Raw genomic sequence first — 20,365 nt, 5'->3', positions numbered from 1 at the left:
CCTAGAAAGGGTGAAAATTTCCAAGAAGGTTCCCAGTGGTGCCAAGACACCCTCAGGGCTGAGTGCCAAGGCTAGGGCCAAATTGGGCTGCTGACCAACTGCCTTGAACTGCTTGGGGGACAGTGTGATCCAACATAAAATCTGGCTCTGTAGTTACCAGCTGGATAACAGCTTGGACAAGTCACTCTACATTCTCTGGGCTCAGTTTCCATTTCTATAAAATGAGAGGCTGAACTAGACAATCTCTAAGTTCCATTCTAGTTGTAAAAGTTCCCATTCAATGTATCTTTGTTCATGGTATTTCTTTCCTCTGCTATAACACCTTCCTTCTTTCCTTCTGATTACCCAAGTCTGATCCATTCTCCAAAGCTGAGCTGCCATGATGCTTGTGACTCTAGTCTACAGTCTTCAGTAAAACAATGCAGATGAAAGCCCTTTGTATATCATAAAGCATGATTTTAATGTCAGTCATTACCAAATATAGGCTGCATTTTCTCCAAAGTATGGCTTGTACTAAATGTGAATGTCATAATTGTTTTGTTACAAAGAGATTAACAAGAAGTTAATAAAGGCAAAAAAGGAAGTTTTAGTAAAAAAATCTTAATTTGTATGAAATGGAAATGAATGGAAAAAATTTAAGGTTCATAATAAATATATGCTTTAATGTAATAATCTGTATGTTTTTTGTAAAAAATTGTAATTAAGAAACAAAAGAAGCAAAAACCTCATGTGTTTATATTACAAAGAAGAGAGAATGATAGAGAGAGGGAAGAAAGGGGGCACAAAGGAGTGAGGGAGACAGACAGACCAATGCTTTCTTCAAGAAGAGAATTGAAGGAGTTGGATATGGTAGGCACCAAAAAAAAAAATCACACACACTGAAATAAAATTGATGATACCTTAAATAGCCAGGAAAAAAAACTGTTCATCAAAGTTTCTGAATCACCTGTCTTTGCAGACAGACCAGCAACTTGTTAGACCAGAAATAAAATCTCAACACCAAATTAGAAGAAAGGACAAGGACAAGAAAATGATATGGAGTACAGTTATAATATTTCTTTTCAAACAAGTTTCTGATGCCTTAAAGTGGGAAATAGAGCAAGGAAAATACATCGACTGAGACAATCCCTGTTTCCTTTAGAAGTGGAGAGAGTAAGGCTGATGGCTTTGCATAGCTCTGTCTCACTCAAATCCAATTCATGAGCAAGTCAAGACATCATGCTCTTGATGTCACTGGTCCTCTTTGAGAATGAAGGACAAACAACAACTGATAAAAAGCAATTGTCACAATGAGGAGGCCAAGAGAGCCTAGAAATTGCCTTAGCAATCTCTTAGATAGAGAAACAAGGTGGCAAAAGGTCAATACTAGTTTAGAATTTCTCATTTCAAAATGTTATGGAGAAAAATGGTAGGAGATAATGAGTGGTATCAGATTGTAAAGAAATAAAAATGGTGGCAAAGAAAGAAGTTTGCAGAAATCTTGGCATGAGATTCAATTAAGCTCAGTTCTCCTGAGAACATTTAAATGTGGAACTAGAAGAAAGATAACAGACAGATAAAAGTGGAAAATATCTATTAAATTTCTATATTTCCATAACAAAAAATTTTCCCCATCAGTGACAGTGGAACCATCACATAGAGATTCCTAACATCATAGTCTCTCATGCATTTAGGAGGAAAGTGAAAATGGCCCCAAAGGAGACAGAAAAGAGAAGAGCAGCTAGACAAAACCAAGTATACTCAGAGGAAATCCTTAATGGAGGCAACATTATTTTGAAAATATTGAGGAACAGATTCTCAAGATATTTGAAAGGGAATAAACATTTGTGTAGCACCTGCTAAATGTCAGGCATTGTGATAAACACACTTTACAAATATTATCTCATTTGATATAAACAACAACACTTCAAAGTAGTTATTATTCCCATTTTACAGATGAGAAGGAAGCAAATTAGGCATTAAGTGACTTGCTCATGGTTACACAGCTAGGAAGGACCTGAGGTCAGATTTGAATCTGGGTCTTCCTGACTCCAGGCCCTAGTGCTTTATCTACTACTCTGAAAGAGGAGAAGATATCAAATGATTGAGAAAATCATAGACAATATTACTACCCAGAAAAAAGCAGCTAATAGGACATCCATGACTATCCACCCATAAGCCTACTACAAAATCCCTATAAAATCGTCATGATAATGATCTGCCCATGTTTTGAGAGTTTCTTTGATTGAGATAAGAGAAGGAAAAAGACAAGTTTTCATAAACAATATTTTATGTAGACCATTTTTTAACAGTTACATAATCAACTAAAAGATGCAGAAAATACAAGATCCAATAGTGCTTATTATTTGTTGATTGATAAAAAAAAAGCATTTGTCTTTGGCCCAGATGTCAGTGTAATGATATATATTTGGAACTGGCCAGATGATTGAACCCAAAGAGTAGTGATTAATGGATTGCTGTCAAGTTGGAGGCAGATCCCTCTTGGAGCATCATAAGGTTCTGCCAATGGCTCTTTGCTATTCAACATTTTTATCAGAGACTTGGATGAAGCTTAAACAGATCTGATGACACAACACCAAAAGTAATAGCTGACAGGTTGGTTGACAAAATTAGTATAAAAAAATATTGTGGCAGACCAAAATGGTAGACCAAATCTAACAAGATATAGTTAAATAGAGATGACTGGAAAAAAACTTCATGGAGATTTTTAAAAAATGAACTGTGCAAGTAGGTATTAGGGAGGCTTGATTAGATAACTGTATTGTGAAAAAGATCTAATGTTTCTGTGAACAAGTTTAATGTGAGTCAGTAATATGACAAAAAAAATCTAATGCCTTTTTTAGGTCTCTTATAATAGTGTTGTCGGGTATGAAGAAGTTGACGGTTCTGTTGTGATCCTCCCCATTTAGAAATTGTATTCCATTCTGAATACATTTTAGGAAGGAAAATGATCAGGTATGTCATGTCCAAAGGTAGGCATCTTGGATGGTGAGGCAGACTGTAAACTATGACTAGTTGCAGAAGATGAAAATGGTTAATGTGGAAAAGAGAAGACTTAGTGTGACATGATAGCTGTCTTCAATTATTAGGAGGACTGTTATGTGAAAGAAAGCTGAAATTTGTTCTTCTTTAAAGCCTTATTTATTTCCTATTTATCCTATATGTTGCTTGCTTTGTATATATTTGTTTGCATGTTGTCTCCTCCGTTAGACTGTAAGCTCCTTAAGGGTAGGAACTATCTTTTGCCTCTTTTTATCCCCAGCATTTAGCACAGAGCCAAGTATACAGTAAGGGCCTAATAAACGTGTATTGATTGATTGAGTGCAGAATTGGGAGCAGTGGATGAAAGTTGCTTAGAGACAGATCTATATTCAGTGTAAGGTAAAGCTTCCTAACAATTAGATTTGTCCAGAAACTACAATGGACTGTCAACAGTGGTAGTAAGATTTCCATCACTGTAGAGGTCCAAGGAGATGTTGTATTTACAAATCTAATGGCCCTTTCTCAATCCTCATTTTTCATGACCTCACTGTAGCCTTTGATGCTACCAATTACCTTCTTTTCCTTGATGGAATTTTCTTTCCAGGTCTTTGTGACCCTGTTCTTTCCTGACTCTTCTTTAATCTGTCTGACTGTGAGCTATCATTATCAAAATCATAAGGCCTGTGTTCAAATTCAAGCTCTAAAATTTAACTGGCTATGTAACCTTGAGCAAGTTATGGCATCTTCTTGAGATTCAATTTCCCTATATGTAAAAGGAGGGAAATACTTGCACCATCTATCTCATAGGTTCATTGTAAAATTTACTACCTACCACATTGGGTCATTTTGGACAAAGCACTCTGTAAACCTTAAAGTACCAAAGAAATATACATTGTCATTATTATCGTCGTCGTTGTTGTCATCATCATCATCATCACTGTTATACAATTCATCTGAACTCTTGCCCTGGTCAAAAGAGTATTCAGAGGGACAATGGAGCTGCTTGGTGCTTTCTAAATGGAGAATTCTGGCTGGTTACAGTGGCTCTGTATCCTTTCCATCTTCCCCCCACACCTTCTTACTGGAAGTAAAATACTACCCAGATAGCTTTATGTTTAGGCTACTTATCCTTAAGGACAACAGTCAGGTGCCGGTTAGATATGGGTTGGGCTAGCATGAGCATAGAAATGAATAAGGGCTTCCAGGTGTACAGCAGAGCCCTGCCAAACATGATTGGAAACAGTCACAGCTGGGGCCATACAAGGATTTCCCCCAAGTCAACAGGAGATGAAAAGGAATACTCTGAAAACAGAAAGGCCCTGGAACTATCAGATTCAAAGGGGATTGGAGAGGATCAGAAACCAAATAGAAAGTGAATCGAAGTAGAATATTGAAGGGAAAAGATGAAGATGAAGAAATGAATAGAGAAATTTAGGGGGAGGAGGAGAGGTGCTGGTCAAAACCACAGAGAAGCTCTAAAACACAGATTCTGTCATTCTACCATCATCATTGCCAGCACCAGACCTATAATCCTCCAGTGTTCTCTGTGCCCTGGACCTTAACTTCACCTCTTTCTGTTTTTATCTGCTACCTGTAGGTATCCTTGGAATGGGAGAAAAGCTGGTGTCCTCATTAGGGCCGGTAGAAGCAGCTGTTGCCTTCTTGCTCCCAGAGCTTAACTGTCCTGCCTTCTTGACTGTGCTAACAGGCAGCACTTTGGAGCCCCCACCATGGAGGTGGATGGAAGCCAAGGCAGTGAGACATATGCTGTGATTATCTGGGGTCATACCACTTATATTACCAAGGGCAACTTTACATCTGCTAGGAGGATAGAGGAATTTTTTTAAAAAGGGAACTGAGGACTTATCAATTCAGCTGAGCAGCTCTTACTCAAAGCACAGCATTAAGGAGAGCAGGGAGGTTACATGGAAACCAGCCAGATGTGCTTCCGCTACAGTCATAAAACAAAAGCCATTTCAGGACCCCGTTTCACACAAGAGTTTCTCTAATCTTCCCAAAATGCATTTTGGAGTGGCAAGGAGCTCAAGCTGTTTGGAGAGAGACTTTTATCTTTAGGCATGTACTTCCAAGCACATCTGTGATTACAGAGTTTGTTAATGGAATGGAATGGAATGGCAAAGTATCTATTAAGTACTTACTGAGTGCTAAGCACTGTACTAAGCTAAGGAAACAAATAGAAAAGCAATACAGTCTCTGTTCTGCAGGAACTCACATTGCAATTAAGGACAGCTATATGGCTAGATATAGGAAGGTGCAGGTACACAGCAGAAAAGAAGGCCTTGTGGTCCTTGGGGGGAGGGGAGAACAAAGGACAAAGTCCCAATGTCCTCACGATGCCACAACAGGGGACATTAAAGGGAGTGCTCAGTGAAGTTGACCTATCCCTCTCCATAGCCTAATAGGCTTGTTATATATGTAGGGGGAGAGGCGATGCAGTGGTCTCTGCTGTGGAGGTCACATTGAGGCTTGGGTTGTCTCTGGACAAACATGGAGCTCAAGATTGACAGAGCTCTCATACTCTGAAAGGCACTAAAGAGCTAGTAGGCCTTCCTGAATGACAGCAAGTTCAGTGGAAAGAAGACAGGAAACCTGGGGTCTAGTCTTAGCTCTGGTACCAATATACCCTGTGACTTTAGGTAAGCAGAGACCCCTCTCTTGGCCTGTTTCCTCATTTGCAAAATGAGATAGAGTTAGTTTAATTTCTCTTCTCACACAAAGTTTATGCTACACACACACACACACACACACACACACACACACACACACACACACACAATTTCAGAACCAGAAGCATATCATAGGCATAGGATGATAGATTCAGAACTAGAACCTTCTCATTTTACAGACAAACAAACTGAGGCTCAGGGAAGCCCAGGATCACTTAGGTAGCAAGCTTTCAGAAGTGGGATTTGAACCTAGGACTCTGACTCCAGAGTGAGTGTTCTTTCTGTCACAGATGTTACCTTACCTCTTTGTGGCTGCCCACTTGGGAGCAAAAGGCACTTCCTCAAATCCCAAGGAACTAGTCACAGTTGTCCCTCCTCTCCTAGATGCTTCACAGGAGGCTGAGCTACACACAATGGCTACAGTAGTGCACAGGATCAAAGAGTATTTTGAGTTGTAAGGGCCAGGAGAGAGATCAACTCATCCAAACCTCTCATCCTACAGATGAAGAACTGAGGTCAGGATGGGTCAATGACCCAGAGCCAGTCACATAGTAAGATGTAGAGCTAGGTATTGAATCTAGGTGGTTTGACCCTGGCTCTAGGTCTCTTTCCATTTTCACATGGCCCCTCTCTGGGTGGGGGACTTTCAGCCTATCTCTCTCCCAGGTAGGAGGGGTATAGCTCTCATTAGAATCTCTGGAAACCCTTCTGAAGATAGATAACATGAGAGGTGGTGGAGGGCAGTAAGAGGAGCTGGTCTGGGAGGGAGGAGCCTTACTTCTGCTGTTGAACTTGTATCATTCTATAATCACAGAATATCAGAGCTGGAAGGTCATCCTATACAACACACAGCCACTTAACTCTTCACTACAATCTCCCTGACAAAAGATCATCTAGCCTGTGCTCAAAGATGGGGGGGATGGGAGGTGGCTCTGAGGCTTAGGAAGTTTCTCCTTATATTAAGAAGTCTTCTGTCACATACACTGTCCTCCTCAAATGCCTGAATCCTTAGCATCCATCTGCCTGATTCTGACCTATCCTTCAGGATCCAGTTCAAAGTTCATCTCCATGAATCCTTTCTTGTTCCCCACAATTGGAAAGGATCTTGTCCTCTCCTGTGCTTCCAAAGTATCTCTTCTGGCCAAGGAGGTGGCCTGCCTATTATTGAAATTATTTGTGCGGGTTTATTGTTTCCCCCTGTGTAGACCATATAGCTTGTCTAGACATTTTATTTTCCCTAGATTGTGAATTCCTGCAGGACCGGAGCTGCTTTTCTTTGCAGCTGTATCCTCCCTGTGCCTGGCGTCGAGCCTTGCACAGCAGAAATAATAATTACTCACATTTCTATAGAGCTTTATAGTTTACAAAGTGCTTCCCACACACAACAGCCTCGTGAGGAATGTAGTACAACTATTATTCTCTTCATTTTACTCTTTCTTAGATTAAATGGCTGGTTTAAGATCATCCAGCTGCTAAGTGCCCAAGGCAAGGCTTGAACCCAGGGCTTCTGATGACCAGCGCCATGCTCTTTTCACTGCCTCTTGAACTTGAGAAACACAAGGTTTTCCTGAAAACTGGTAGCTGGCCAGGGTTGGCATTAGACTTCTGTTAGGGGGCTAATGTCAGCTCTGCCATCCATTACCAGTTTGTCCTTGAGTAAAACAATTTACCCTTTGAGGCCCAAGTTTCCTTAGCTATAGGATAAAGGGTCCTCCTCTCCCTTCCCTTCCTCTCTCCCTCTTCCTTCCTTCCTTCCTTCCCCTCTCTCTCTCTCTCTCTCTCTCTCTCTCTCTCTCTCTCTCTCTCTCTCTCTCTCTCTCCTCTCCCCCTTCCTCCTTTTCTCCCTTCCTACCCTCTCCCTCCCTCTCTTTTTTTGACTTTCTTTATCCCTCCCTCTTCCCATTTCATGACCTCTTCCTTCCTCCCTCTTTTTCTGACTTTCTTTCTCCCTTACCCTTTCTGTCCCTCCAGATCCTTTTCATCATGCATACAGCCTCCAAACATGTGGACACCACAGAGATTTGTGAGCCTCTCTAATACTCTATCACCTGAAAATATACATAATGCCAGAGACTTCCAGTCAAGAAAACAAGTTATCCTTTAGATTACATTTTACCTTAGAAATGAACATAATTTATACTTCAGAATAAATGCTTAGCAAGACATTATGAAGAAAAGTATTGGATTTCAAATCAGAAGATGTGGGTTGGGGGGCAGCTAGATGGCGCAGTGGATAGAGCACCGGCCCTGGAGTTGGGAGTACCTGAGTTCAAATCCGGCCTCAGACACTTAACACTTACTAGCTGTGTGACCCTGGGCAAGTCACTTAACCCCAATTGCCTCACTAAAAAAAAAAAAAAAAAGAAGATGTGGGTTGGAATACTCTCTCTGGGGCAGCTAGGTGGCGCAGTGGATAAAGCACCGGCCCTGGATTCAGGAGTTCCTGAGTTCAAATCCGGCCTCAGATACTTGACACTTACTAGCTGTGTGACCCTGGGCAAGTCACTTAACCCCGTTGCCCTGTAAAAAAAAAAAAAAAAAGAAAAAAAAAAGAAAAAAAGGAATATTCCCTCTGCTGCTTTTTACTTCTGTGCCCTTGGGAAAGTCCCTGTATTGGCTTGGGCAGGGGTTTGGACTAAATGATCTTTAAGATCTTGTCTTTATCTTTCCATGACCTGTAAGAAGCACACTTTGAAACTCTGGGGTCTGATTTTGATTCTGCCTCTAAGTAATTCTGTGACCCTGGTGAAGTCATTGTCCCTCTGTGTGACTCAGGATGCTTATCCCCAAAATAAGACTCGCCCTCCCTCTCTCCTGTGGTCGAAATAGACTTATTCACAGACAGAACTAGACGAGACCTTGGAGATCAGCTGGTCTAGTTTCCATATTTTACGGAGAAGTAACTCAGCATGATACTTCAACAGAGAGGGGAATTGATTTGCTTGGGGTCACACAGCTACTGAATTGCAGGCAGTATGTATGAAATCACTTTGAATCATTAAAGTTCCGTACAACAAGAGAGGTTTCTTGCCGTGAGGGAGCAGAAGGAGCATCCTAGGCACTTTCTGGCTGCAAATGGAGAATCAGCACAGAACTAAACCAGACTGTAGTGCTTGGCAAGGAACAATGCTTGCACCAGTTTCAGATCCTGCCCCTCTGTCAATGATTAACTTGACAACCTTGGGGAAGAGACTTGACTTTTCTGGTCTCAGCTTCCTCCTGTGTGAAATGAGGGTAGATTGGCCTAGATTTTCTTTGCGGTCCCCTCTAGCTCTGAAATTCTATGATCTTCCCCTCGGTGAGCTCAGGAAGAGTAATATCTCCGGCTTTGGGGCGGGCTCAGAGGACATTCCCTGGTAGCTCTCAGAATCTAAATAAATCCTCCAGGGAATCCCTGGGATTGACTGTGTCTCACAGCTGCCCTGAGAGCCAGGCAGCTGGAAAATCAGGCAGCCGGAATATTCCACACACTATGATCCCTTTAAACATAGAGCTAGTCATGTTAGGGAGGGGACAACTGCAGTCAGTGACCCCATTGGGAGGTGGATAAGAGTGGGAGCCCTGGGGCTCTGAGTAGTTAGTTATCCCAAATGGCCTATATTCCCATCCTGCCCATATCCTCCCCCCCACCTCCAGCTTGTTCTTTTTTTTTTTTTGTGAGGCAATTGGGGTTAAGTGACTTGCCCAGGGTCACACAGCTAGTAAGTGTTAAGTGTCCAAGGCCGGATTTGAACTCAGGTACTCCTGACTCCAGGGCTGGTGCTCTATCCACTGCGCCACCTAGCTGCTCTCCTCCAGCTTGTTCTAAGCTGCTGGTGCCTGGATCTCTAGTGCAGCGCCCCAGGATGGAGGCTCAAGGTAAAATGATCCACTCGATACCTTGCCTTTACATCCTTCAAACTTTAAGAGCTGGACCACTTAACTCCCACTGGTAGTGAAGGCCCAGCCTCCACCCAGGCTCTGAAATCAGGCCTAGCCTTGGGCAGGGGGAATATAAGGCATTGGGAAGGACATAGTTTCATAAAGTTTGGAGCTGGATGTGTCCTTAGAGACCACCTCATTTTATAGAGGAGGAAACTGAGTCTCAGAGAGACTGAGACTGGTGGACACAGGGTCTGTCCCTGGGATTGATTGGCTGTGCATTTCACAGGTGTCCCGAAAGCCAGACAGCTTTTTTTTTTTTTTTTTTTTTTTTTTTTTTTTTTTTGCAGGCAACGGAGGTAAAGTGACTTGCCCACGGTCACACAGCTAGTAAGTGTCAAGTGTCTGAGGCCGGATTTGAACTCAGGTACTCCTGAATCCAGGGCCGGTGCTTAACCACTGCGCCATCTAGCTGCCCCATAGCCAGACAGCTTTTAAACACAGACCTAGCCAGGTTAGTGAGAGGATAACTGATCAGTGTCTGAAATTCCAAGTCTAGTGAAATCCAGTTGAATGAGAGGTAGGACAGGAGGGTGAAAAGTCCACTGGAGTCAGGAGAGACCCGGATTCAAATTCTAGCTCAGACATGGATTTCTTCCGGGCAAGGCACTCCTCTCTAGATTTCACTTTCTGCTTCTTTGAGACAGGAATAATGATATCTGTTCTACCTACCCGCCCCCCCCTCCCCCAGGGCCATTGGGGTAATGTGTTTTGTCACTTTTACAGTGTCAAAGTTATAGGTAGTGTTTCTGTTGTTACAGCTGGTCCTGCTTTGAGCTTGGTTTTGCTTTCAGAAAGTGAGCTCTTTTTTTATGGCTCTGGTACCAGTCCAGTCCTTTTACAGGGGTTCCAATAGCTGGGGCCTTGTCTTGTCCACTCTTGCCTAATTACAGCAGTTCCTGTAAGGAAAAGTTTCCTTCCTTGGACTGCTCTTCCTCCCCCTCCCCCTGCCCCCTCTATGGGGCTTGGATCCCCATGGCTTGCTGTGCAAACTCTCTGCTGCTTCCTGACTGGATGTCTGTCCAATGCCTGACAGAAGACCACAGTCATCTTACTGTATACCTGTCCATGTGCTGGAAGCTCTGCCTACTTCTGAGGTGGCAATCTCAGGGAGCTCCCTGCCCAACAACCACCCTCCTGCCTGGCTCTCCTCCAGTTCCCTGGGGCTTGGAGGGTTTCGAATCCTCTGCCTATCTCTGTGCTTCCATCTGTTTTTGTTTTTTTGGTGGGGTGGGGCAATGAGGGTTAAGTGACTTGCTCAGGGTCACACAGCTAGTAAGTGTCAAGTGTTTGAGGCTGCATTTGAACTCAGGTACTTCTGAATCCAGGGCCAGTGCTTTATCCACTGTTCCACCTAGCTGCCCCCTGTGCTTCCATCTGTACTTGAGGTTCTGCCGATTCCTAGTCAGGACCATCTTGCAGGTCAGAACCAATCTGAGCAGGGGAGACATCCATCATGAGACATCAGACTGTCATGGAGAGGCAGAGAATCTGATTTCAAATCCTGGCTCTGCTATTTATTACCTGTATGACTGTGAGCAAGTCATTTCAACTCTTTGGCCGTCAGTTTCCCTACTCATAAAATGAGGGGCTATGTGGTCCCTTCCAGTTCTAATCTCCCTGTGGTCATGAGTTTGCAGGACCCGCATGTACCAGCAATAAGGGGAAAATGCAGAGCACTGTGCTGTTGACACTTGGTGCCCACACAAGTTATTTGCAGCTTAGTTATTTTTTTAAATTTCAGAGGCTGGTCTGCCCTACTTCCATTTGGTGCTGATGCTCTGAAGAGTCCTGGATGGATCCCATTCCTGCTAAATTGTAGGCCTATTTAGCAAGTGGTGACTCCTTTAGTTCTCAAGGCTGGAGAAGCTCATTCAAAGAAAGTGAATGGGAGAAGATAAAAGTATCTGAAAAAAGCAGTGGCTGCGTAGTTCTGCTGAAACAAGGGTTCTTAACCTGGGGTCTCTGGAGAGATTTCAGAGGGTCCATAAACTTAGATGGGGAAAAAATTACAGAAAAAAATCAACATAATTGGTTTCCTTTTTAATCCTATGTATTTTATTTCATACATTTAAAAGCATTATTCTGAGAAAGGGTCTATAGCATTCACCAGACTGCCAAAGGGTTCTGGGACACACAAAGAAGTCAAGACCCACCCCCATCCCCATCAAGAAGCTAGAAAATGTAAAGGGAGTCACTGAGCAAGTTGGGGAGTCATCTTGTATTATTGTCATCTGTAGCCACTCACAAGTAGGCCCCCACAGCAAGGTTTTGGGGGAAGGGGTAAAGATGGAGGGATTTCATTCTGGTGGATACCAATGGACAATCATAAAAGCTTAGAGTTGGGGGGGGCGGCTAGGTGGCGAAGTGGATAAAGCACCAGCCCTGGATTCAGGAGTACCTGAGTTCAAATCCAGCCTCTGACACTTGACACTTACTAGCTGTGTGACCCTGGGCAAGTTACTTAACCCCCATTGCCCCACAAAACAAACAAACAAAAAAGCTTAGAGTTGAAAGGGATTTTAGAAGTCCTTTAGTGCACTCTCCCCTATAGCATCTTTAATGCACTCTCCCCTATAGCATCCCCAAAGACAGTCATTCAGCTTTTGCTCAGACATTTCCAATTTAAGGGAACTCTCTAGCTATTAAACTAGTTCAGTCCATTGTTGGACAGTTCTAATTGTTAGGAAGTTTTATACTGAGCTGAAATTGGACTCTATATAACTTCCACCTCTTGGTGCTGCTTCTGCCCTCTGAAGCTACAAACTAAATCTACGCTGTCTCCAGAGCAGAGCCCTTTGAATAAATGGAGAAAGTCAGAGTCTCCCTGTATCTCCTCTTCTCCTGGCTTAAGATTTTTTCCTTAACTGTTCCTTGCATGGCATAGTTTCACTACTCTGGTTGCTTTCCTCTGGGCATGCTTCAGCTTGTCCCTCTTAAAATGTGGTACTCAGAAGGGGACATGACATTCCCTCCAGATGTTGCTTAAAAGAGTAGAGAAGAATGGGACTATAACCTCCCTCCCTCTGTGCACCTGACTTCTGTGAATGCAGTACAGGATTGAATTAGCTTTATTACAGCCATGCCACCCTATTGGCTCTGACAACAGGAGAAGGAAGAGGGGCCACTGGGGCCATCTTCCTTTGCTGGCTGCTGACTACTACCCAGGGCCTTTCATGGGAAAGACAGGAAAACAGATTGATAAATATAGTATAGAATCATCTCTTCCCTTTATTCTAAACCTTTCCATGTATTCAACAGCTGTGGTATCTGAATTTTTGTTCAAAAAGCAAGAATTGTTTTACATGGATGTGCCATTATCAAATGTCCTTTGAATAGTGATGCTATCCCTGATTGTGATCAACAAATAATAGTCATAATTGTATTGACTCATGTTTATGTAGCATTTTATGGCTTAAAAAGCAATGTGAAATTTTTGTCCCCATTTTATAGACGAGAAGACTGAGGATCAAAGAGAATACATAATATGCCAGTATCATGATATTAGTGTCAGGGCCAGGACTCAAATCCCACAGGCCACCAGATTCCAAATCCAGTGTTCTTTTGACAATGACTTCCTCCTTAGATTCATCAGCTCAGTCCCTTTCTACAGAAGGATGGGGCTTTGATCTTTAATTGGTTCCAACAAAGATAACCAGGTAAAAATAGTAACTTAATAGTGTCAAGAAGTACAATTCAGCCTGACCTATTCTGTCCTGTCTTTCTGAGAGTATCCAAAATCTTTGAGAGGATGGATTTCCTGGAATTCTCAAAACCAACAGGGAGATGCATGACCTCTTTTCCCTTACCATGCACTGATGCAACATAGCTGACCCTTACTGACCTTTCCCGGAAGTATTTGATGGCCTCTGGGTCAAGGAAGGTTGGTTCCTCCCGGAATCCCTGCTCAAATACTTTACGTTTGTGCCGGAACTCGATGACGGTCTTTGTGTAAGAGTTCAATGTGGTGACGGAGGCTGCCATGCAGCATGTGAAAGAACCCCAGGCCAGGCTGCAGAGAGAGAGAAAAAATAAAATAAAGAGAAACCTCAGTAAAAGATGGGATTGTAACATTTAGGGCTGGAGAAAAGGGGAATTCACCTGGATGATGGCCGGAAAGAGCCACTCTTGGGCTTTGTTACTGTGAGTGAGATTTTCCCCATTCCTTAGTTATAAGAGATTTAATATAGTTATCAGTTGTAAAAATAGCTCAAACAAGGGGATTTGTGACTAGTCTTCCTTGTCCCACTTCTGATCATTGTCATGAGGATGTGAAATTGTTACTTAAATGTAGAACTTGTAGATTTCAAAAATGTGTTTGGGTTGGTTTGAAATTAAGAGCTGACACCATTTTAACATATCAAGTTAAAGTTAAGTCTTCATTTTATGGAAATATTAATTATCCTTGTTGTTCTCTTTGTCATTCTTCAGATTCAGATTGCATTTTTAAAAATTAATTTTCTTATAACTGTAGATTAACTGAAATCAATGTTCCTTTACTAACATAAGTTGTACCCATTCACATTATTATGCTTGTAAATTTTGCGCCTCAGTAGGGGAGTGCCCCCTCTGGAATTTTGTGCCACCCATAGAGGACTACCCTCTGTGCATTGAATTGTATGCATCTTGTAGATTGTTTTTTTTTTTTTTTTTTGGTGAGGCAATTGAGGTTAAGTGACTTGCCCAGGGTCACACAGCTAGTAAGTGTCAAGTGTCTGAGGCTGGATTCGAACTCAGGTCCTCCTGACTCCAGGGCCGGTACTCTATCCACTGCACCACCTAGCTGCCCCATCTTGTAGATTGTTAATGATCCAAAGGACAAATTTTAGTATTTGTCTTTGGATCAAAGGAGAGATAATGTGAGTGAGATTTTCCCCATCCCTTAGTTATAAGAGATTTAATATAGTTATAAGTGATTTAATTAAGATAATAATCAGCATATTAACTAAAATTGTGATTTATTATATTTAGATATATTATTTTTTAATTGTATTAGTAGGTTAAGTCTCTCTTCTGTCTACTTACTTTCCAATGTCAAGCATTAAGTAATATCAGAAGATACAATAGTCAGCAATATTATATTTTAGAAACCATGAGTGTTATGCTTGACTCAAGGGGGTCATGCAGCATAATTATGACTCTGTTGCCGCAATAAGACTGATAAGAGTATTGGAAAATGCTGACATTGGTCACGTAGGCAGTTTTGATATTTCCTAAGAATACACTTTAATTTTAGATACTTCTAATTAATATGATATATAAACATACAAGCTCTGGAGGGGTATAAAAACCCATAGATTTTGCAACTCAAGGTCTTTCAAGTCCAACCCCTAATTGATCAGCTTTATTGTGAGACTAAACCTCTCTCAATAACCCTATTTGCTTCAGCCTGGAGACTTTGTTGCTTCCGTTCCTCCGTCGGACGTGGACATTTTCCTGACATTGCCCGTTTCTATTCATCCACATCTCACCTTTCTTCCCCAGAAATCCATAAATTCATATATATTTTTTTCTTTCTTTCTTTCTTTCTTTTTTTTTTTTAGTGAGGCAATTGGGTTTAAGTGACTTGCCCAGGATCACACAGCTAGTAAGTGTTAAGTGTCTGAGTCCGGATTTGAACTCAGGTACTCCTGAATCCAGGGCCCGTGCTTTATCCACTGACCCACCTAGCTGCCCCATGAATTCATATATTATTGGTAGAAGTTGAAGGGTCCTTAGAGGTCACCCTAGTCCAACTTCTGTTGTACAGATGAAGAAAATGAGGCCTAGAGCAAGATCTAATCTACACTGTATTATACTCTTTGTGTCCCCACATGAATCATAACTGACAACAAGAAAACATCAAGTTCTGGGACTCCCAAATCTGATGGGAAACCAACGGGTCCGCCTGCATTTGACGAAAAATCTACCCGATTGTATTCAGCCAACCAAGGAGAGACCAGGAAAACGTAAAGGGGTGTATGTGTGTCAGAAAAAGAATAACTACTTAGTCAAGAACCAGCATTAGCCATTCCCTGGTGTTCTGGTCTAAAGCCAAGAGAGACAGATGCTATCCAAGTATTTCCCTTCCTGTAGGAGCTGGGATGCCCTCTCCTGTTGTCCTGTCATGTGAATCTGGGCACTTCCTTCACACTTAGTCCATTAGATATTGGCCACAGAGAAACATCTTGTTTATAAGTTCCTTCCAGAGCATGGAGTCCTAAGTAGGGAACCTGCTAGTCTTTGTCTATCTGGTGGGTGGTAGAAAATTTACGAGGCACTGGCCTGAGCTGATCTGATGGCCAGGAATGGCATTCACTGATGGCATCCACTAGGCTAACTAGGTTCTTTACTAAAAGGGTGGCTCTGAGGTTAATTCTGCCTCTGCTCCTCAAGAATGATAGTTGAGGAAAAAAGGCAGTTCTTGAAGTTAGGAACTATTAGGGCAGGGAGGAATAATGTGAAAGTACAGGTTGCTTTGGGGGAAGGGTGATGAGATGGGTTGGTTGCTATCCCTATATTTCCTCCTGATGGAAATCCTGATGAACCACCAGGGAGTGGGGTGGGGGCCAAGAAGGAGGGAGGGAGATGTGGGCATGGCAACTTGAATTGGAAATTAACTTTGAAAAGTTTCAAGATTAAATAAATTCAGTTGTTTTTAGTCATGTCCTATTCTCTTTTTACTTCATTTAGGGTTTTATGGTAAAGATACTGGAGTCATTTCCTATTTCCTTCTTCAGTTCTTTTTATAGATGAGGAACTGATGCAAACAGGTTTAAGTGACTTGCCCAGAGTCACATAGCCAGTGTCTGAGGCCAGATTTGAACTCATGACGAGTCTTCCTGATTTGAGGCTAGGCACTCTATCCACTATGCCACCTAGATGCCCCCAAGATATACCCATAGACAAAAACAGACTAGCAGGACTTGGCTTCTCTGTTCCCCCAGGAACTCAAAGAGAAGATATATTTACATTGTGTGACAAACAGATCATAATCAGATGGCTGCAGAAGTTGACCCTAAGCCTTCCACTATCTCCTTAAACCCCACTTCCTGGATTTGGTGAGTCTGGGACTAATGAAGACTCAACATGTCAAGGCTTGCTTTCCTTCCAGAACTCACTGTCTCTCCCACAGTAGAGTTGAGTAATATTCACCAAAGTTGGATATACTGAATACAGTCTCCTACCAAAGGGATGTTAGAGATCAGAAACTGTGCAGATGTTCAGGGTCAAGCAATAGGGGCTCTTTCTCCAGCTGGGAGGTCCAGATTAGTCTGCTGTGAGTCACTTATCTCTGCTGTGGTTTTGTTTTTATGCAAAAGGAAGAGAACACTGGCCTACCTCAAAGGAGATGAATTAGATAAAATGCATCCTTCTGTTTCTATAGTCCTATTCTAGGACAATAACTACAAACTGATCTATTTCAAACTGCTTTAATAGGCCTTGGACTTTTATAGGAGAACACATTAATGGATTGCCTTGAGAAGCTTCTCTTGCTTCAGTTCTGTGAGTGAGCTAATGGGGTAAACACATTTGGATGCTAAACCATGTGGGGAAGCTTGGTGGTGGGGTAGCTCTTAGCCCCAAGGGAGGTAACTAATCTGCTGCTTCTCCTGGGTAACTAGAGGGCACAGAGAGGATAGAGGTAGGAAGATATAGGGTTTAACACAGTTGGAATCTGAAAAGAGCATAGGCAGTGGAGAGGGAGCCACTATCTACTGTGCCAAGCACTTTTTAAATGTAAAATGGCATAGCACAAATTATAGCTGACATTTATTTGAGAGGTTTTCAGTTTATGAAAACATTTTCCTTACAACAATCCCATAAAATAGGCATAATAAGTAATATTATCTCCATTTTACAGAATCAGAGAGCCTAAGTAATTTAACCATCACACTGCCAATCATTCTTAGAGCTAGGTCTTACACCCAGATCTTCTGACTCCTAATCCATTATTCTTGTCATTAGACCATGATGGCTCCCAGTGTTATTATACATCCCTCTATTTATCACCATCACATATATCTGTTAGGGTGGGGAGACGTATTTGGTATGGTGTGACCTCAATAAAAAAAATCACTTCTTGTAAGGAGGAGGCTGGTGCTAGTGGGCTGATTGGATTGTAAGCTCCTTGAGGGCTGGCACTACCTTTTGCTTCTTTTTGTATCCCCAGTATTTAGCACAATGCCTGGCACATAGTAGGGGCTTGATAAATGTTTATGGATAAAAAGAGAAGACCTAGGTTTGAATCCTGTTTTCTAGTTATGTGATCTATTTAGCTGTTATGTGATCATTTTGCTTGTCTAAGCGTCAGTTTCCTCATCCGTAAGATTACATTTGATTATTTCCAATGCTCCCTCCAGCTTTAAAACCTATAATCCTATAGCAAATGGGGCTGAGTCCCCAGCACAAAAGGAGCTAAGGTGGGGCAAACTGGAGGAAATCAGCAAACATTCACTGGGAAGTAGCCAAGAACCAGAGACAGATAGGTGTGACAGAGCAGATTAGAAATCACAGGATATGGGAGGGACTTAACTAGCGCCCTCCCACCCCCCCAGTTCAGCACAGTTAGGGACAGAGGACAGCCTGTGCTGGAAGAAGCTCTTAAGCACAGACACAAGAGTCTTTAGACAAGATGATTGGGCAGACACAGCTCATGAGAGGATAGGAGGGGGTTGAAACCAGAATTTAAGAATCTGAATAGTTTTCTTACCAGGAGAGGCTAATCTAGTCCCCCTCATACACAAAAATAGTCTTCTTCAACATAGTCAGCAGGGATAACACATTGAATTGAGTTTTTCTACTATTGGGAATGGGCTTGCACTGAGCCATCCATACATCCCTCATGACCAAATGCATGCATTCTCAAGCAAGTTGGCAGTCAATAAGGTTGCATTCTGAGGCTTAGGGAAGCCAATGTTTGCATCCTCATTAGCACTGCCATCCTGGAGAATGTTTCACTTCCTTCATGAAATCTGAACGTCAATATATTCATTAGAATTGCAGATTTTTAGAATGTTAGCATTGTAGGGGGAACCTTAGGGATCATCTAATCTACTGCCCACACCTACTGACTTCATTTATCAGAACCAGACAGTTATAACAGAACGAGACCTGACCTCAGTAAGAGTCAGAAAACCTGGGTTCAAATCTAAGTTCTACTACATAGTTGTTATGTGACTTTGGAGCACGTCATAACCATACTAAGCTTCAGTTTGCTCACATGTAAAATGGAGATAGTAATAGTATTGGCACTGCCTACAGACCTGGAAGGGTGTTAGAAATGTGAGCTCAAAATGAAGTACCTGAGTCTCAGAGGAGTGAAGTGACTTGTCCAATGTCACAAAGCCAAGCTGGTTAGTGACTGGGTTAAAACCAGAACTGAGGTCTTTCAAAGCCTAACATTCATTCCACAGTACTCTCTCACCTTCCAGAAGTGTTTTCTTTCGAGCCCTTAGCCAAATGTTTACAGTTCTCTTAATCTTATTTTAAGCCAATCCTTTCTCAAGGGACTTTGGGTAGCTAAAGCACTGAATTTTGACAAATGGCCCCACACATATTAAACAAGAGAGATGACATAGCAGAGCTCTGGAGGAACCCCCAAATGTGAGCTTTCCAGAGAGATGAAAAATGGTCCAAATCTATCTTCTCTGGGCCTCAGTGACAGGGAGAAATACATCAGCACTAACACATCCTCACTCACTCAAGTCTGTATTATGAATAAGTCAAAAGGAAAGTTGGTGACCCACAGCAGGAGAGGCAGGGGAGCAGGAGAGGCAGGGGAGGCAGGAGGAATGGGCAGGAATCCTTTCATCTCCACCTCTTCTGGGGGAAACATTCTGTGCCCCAGAGACCAAAGAAGCTTTCCTCAAGAATATCAATGAAGGGATTTAAGGCATTGGGGCTTTTTGAGTGGGATGGGTACCATCTACTCCCTTCTCCTGCCAATTCATCTCCAGATTCCCCAACCAAGAATGGCTCTTCACCTTAGCTGTAAGACTTTGGGTATCCTAGAACTCATGTCCTTTACCCCTGAGTGGGGATGGGAGAAGACTCAAGTGAAAAGATCATAGATCACAGGTGTAGAACGGGATGGGAATTGAGAGGTCCTCTAATCCAACACCTTCAGAAACCCGAGGCACAAGGAGTTTAAGTGACTTGTCCAAGGTCACACAGTTAGTAACCATCAGTGAGGGATTTTTAACACATCTGACACTAGAGCCAATGCTCTTTTTCCTAAATTACAGTTTAGAAAGCTAGATGTTTTGGAAGGAACTTTCATAATCTAGTCCAACTGTCCTCATTTTACAGATAAGAAACTGGGGGCCCTGAGAAGTTAGGTGAATTACCTGTGAGAAAATAATGATTAATGATGGATTTCTAGGGGTGACCCAGAGATCACTTTCAAGCCTTCCCCGCCCCCTCCTGAAAATTCAGCTCCTGCCTGGGATGAGCCCAAGAGAACAAAGGAAATGGAGATTGATTCTTTTGTTTAGAAACACACCTAGATGCTGGAATTTGCCCTTTTGTATGCTCTTTAGACCAACCTCAAGTCATGTCAATCAATGGAACTAAATGATGCTATAACCAATTAGCTTAAGTCAATGTATAATGACCCGCCTCTATCTAAAGGGGATAAAACCTTTTGCCACACCAGGGTCAGCCTCTTTTTTTGGCCTCTCTTGCCCTCTCTCTGGCCTCCCTCTCTTGGTGCTCACTCTTAGGATTATGTAGGTATGATGTCCTAAGACTATGAAAAGTTAGGGAGATGCGGTCAATTCTTTACCGGTATATAT

General features: G+C 42.3%; 1 protein-coding gene across 3 annotated transcripts in view; it reads right to left on the bottom strand.

The window, feature by feature from the left end:
- GSG1L (GSG1 like) overlaps positions 1-20,365 on the bottom strand; it is a 395,069-nt gene that overhangs the window by 65,585 nt on the left and 309,119 nt on the right. For all 3 annotated transcript variants that reach the window (XM_043978921.1, XM_043978922.1, XM_043978920.1), the window contains exon 5: positions 13,435-13,602. In XM_043978921.1, coding sequence (XP_043834856.1) covers positions 13,435-13,602 — 168 coding nt within the window. The remainder of the gene's footprint in view (positions 1-13,434; positions 13,603-20,365) is intronic.

This window comes from Dromiciops gliroides, chromosome 1, assembly GCF_019393635.1.
Source record: "Dromiciops gliroides isolate mDroGli1 chromosome 1, mDroGli1.pri, whole genome shotgun sequence".
NCBI classification, from domain to species: domain Eukaryota; kingdom Metazoa; phylum Chordata; class Mammalia; order Microbiotheria; family Microbiotheriidae; genus Dromiciops; species Dromiciops gliroides.
Note: the sequence above shows the minus strand (reverse complement) of the source record. Positions and strands in the feature narration are given on the sequence as shown.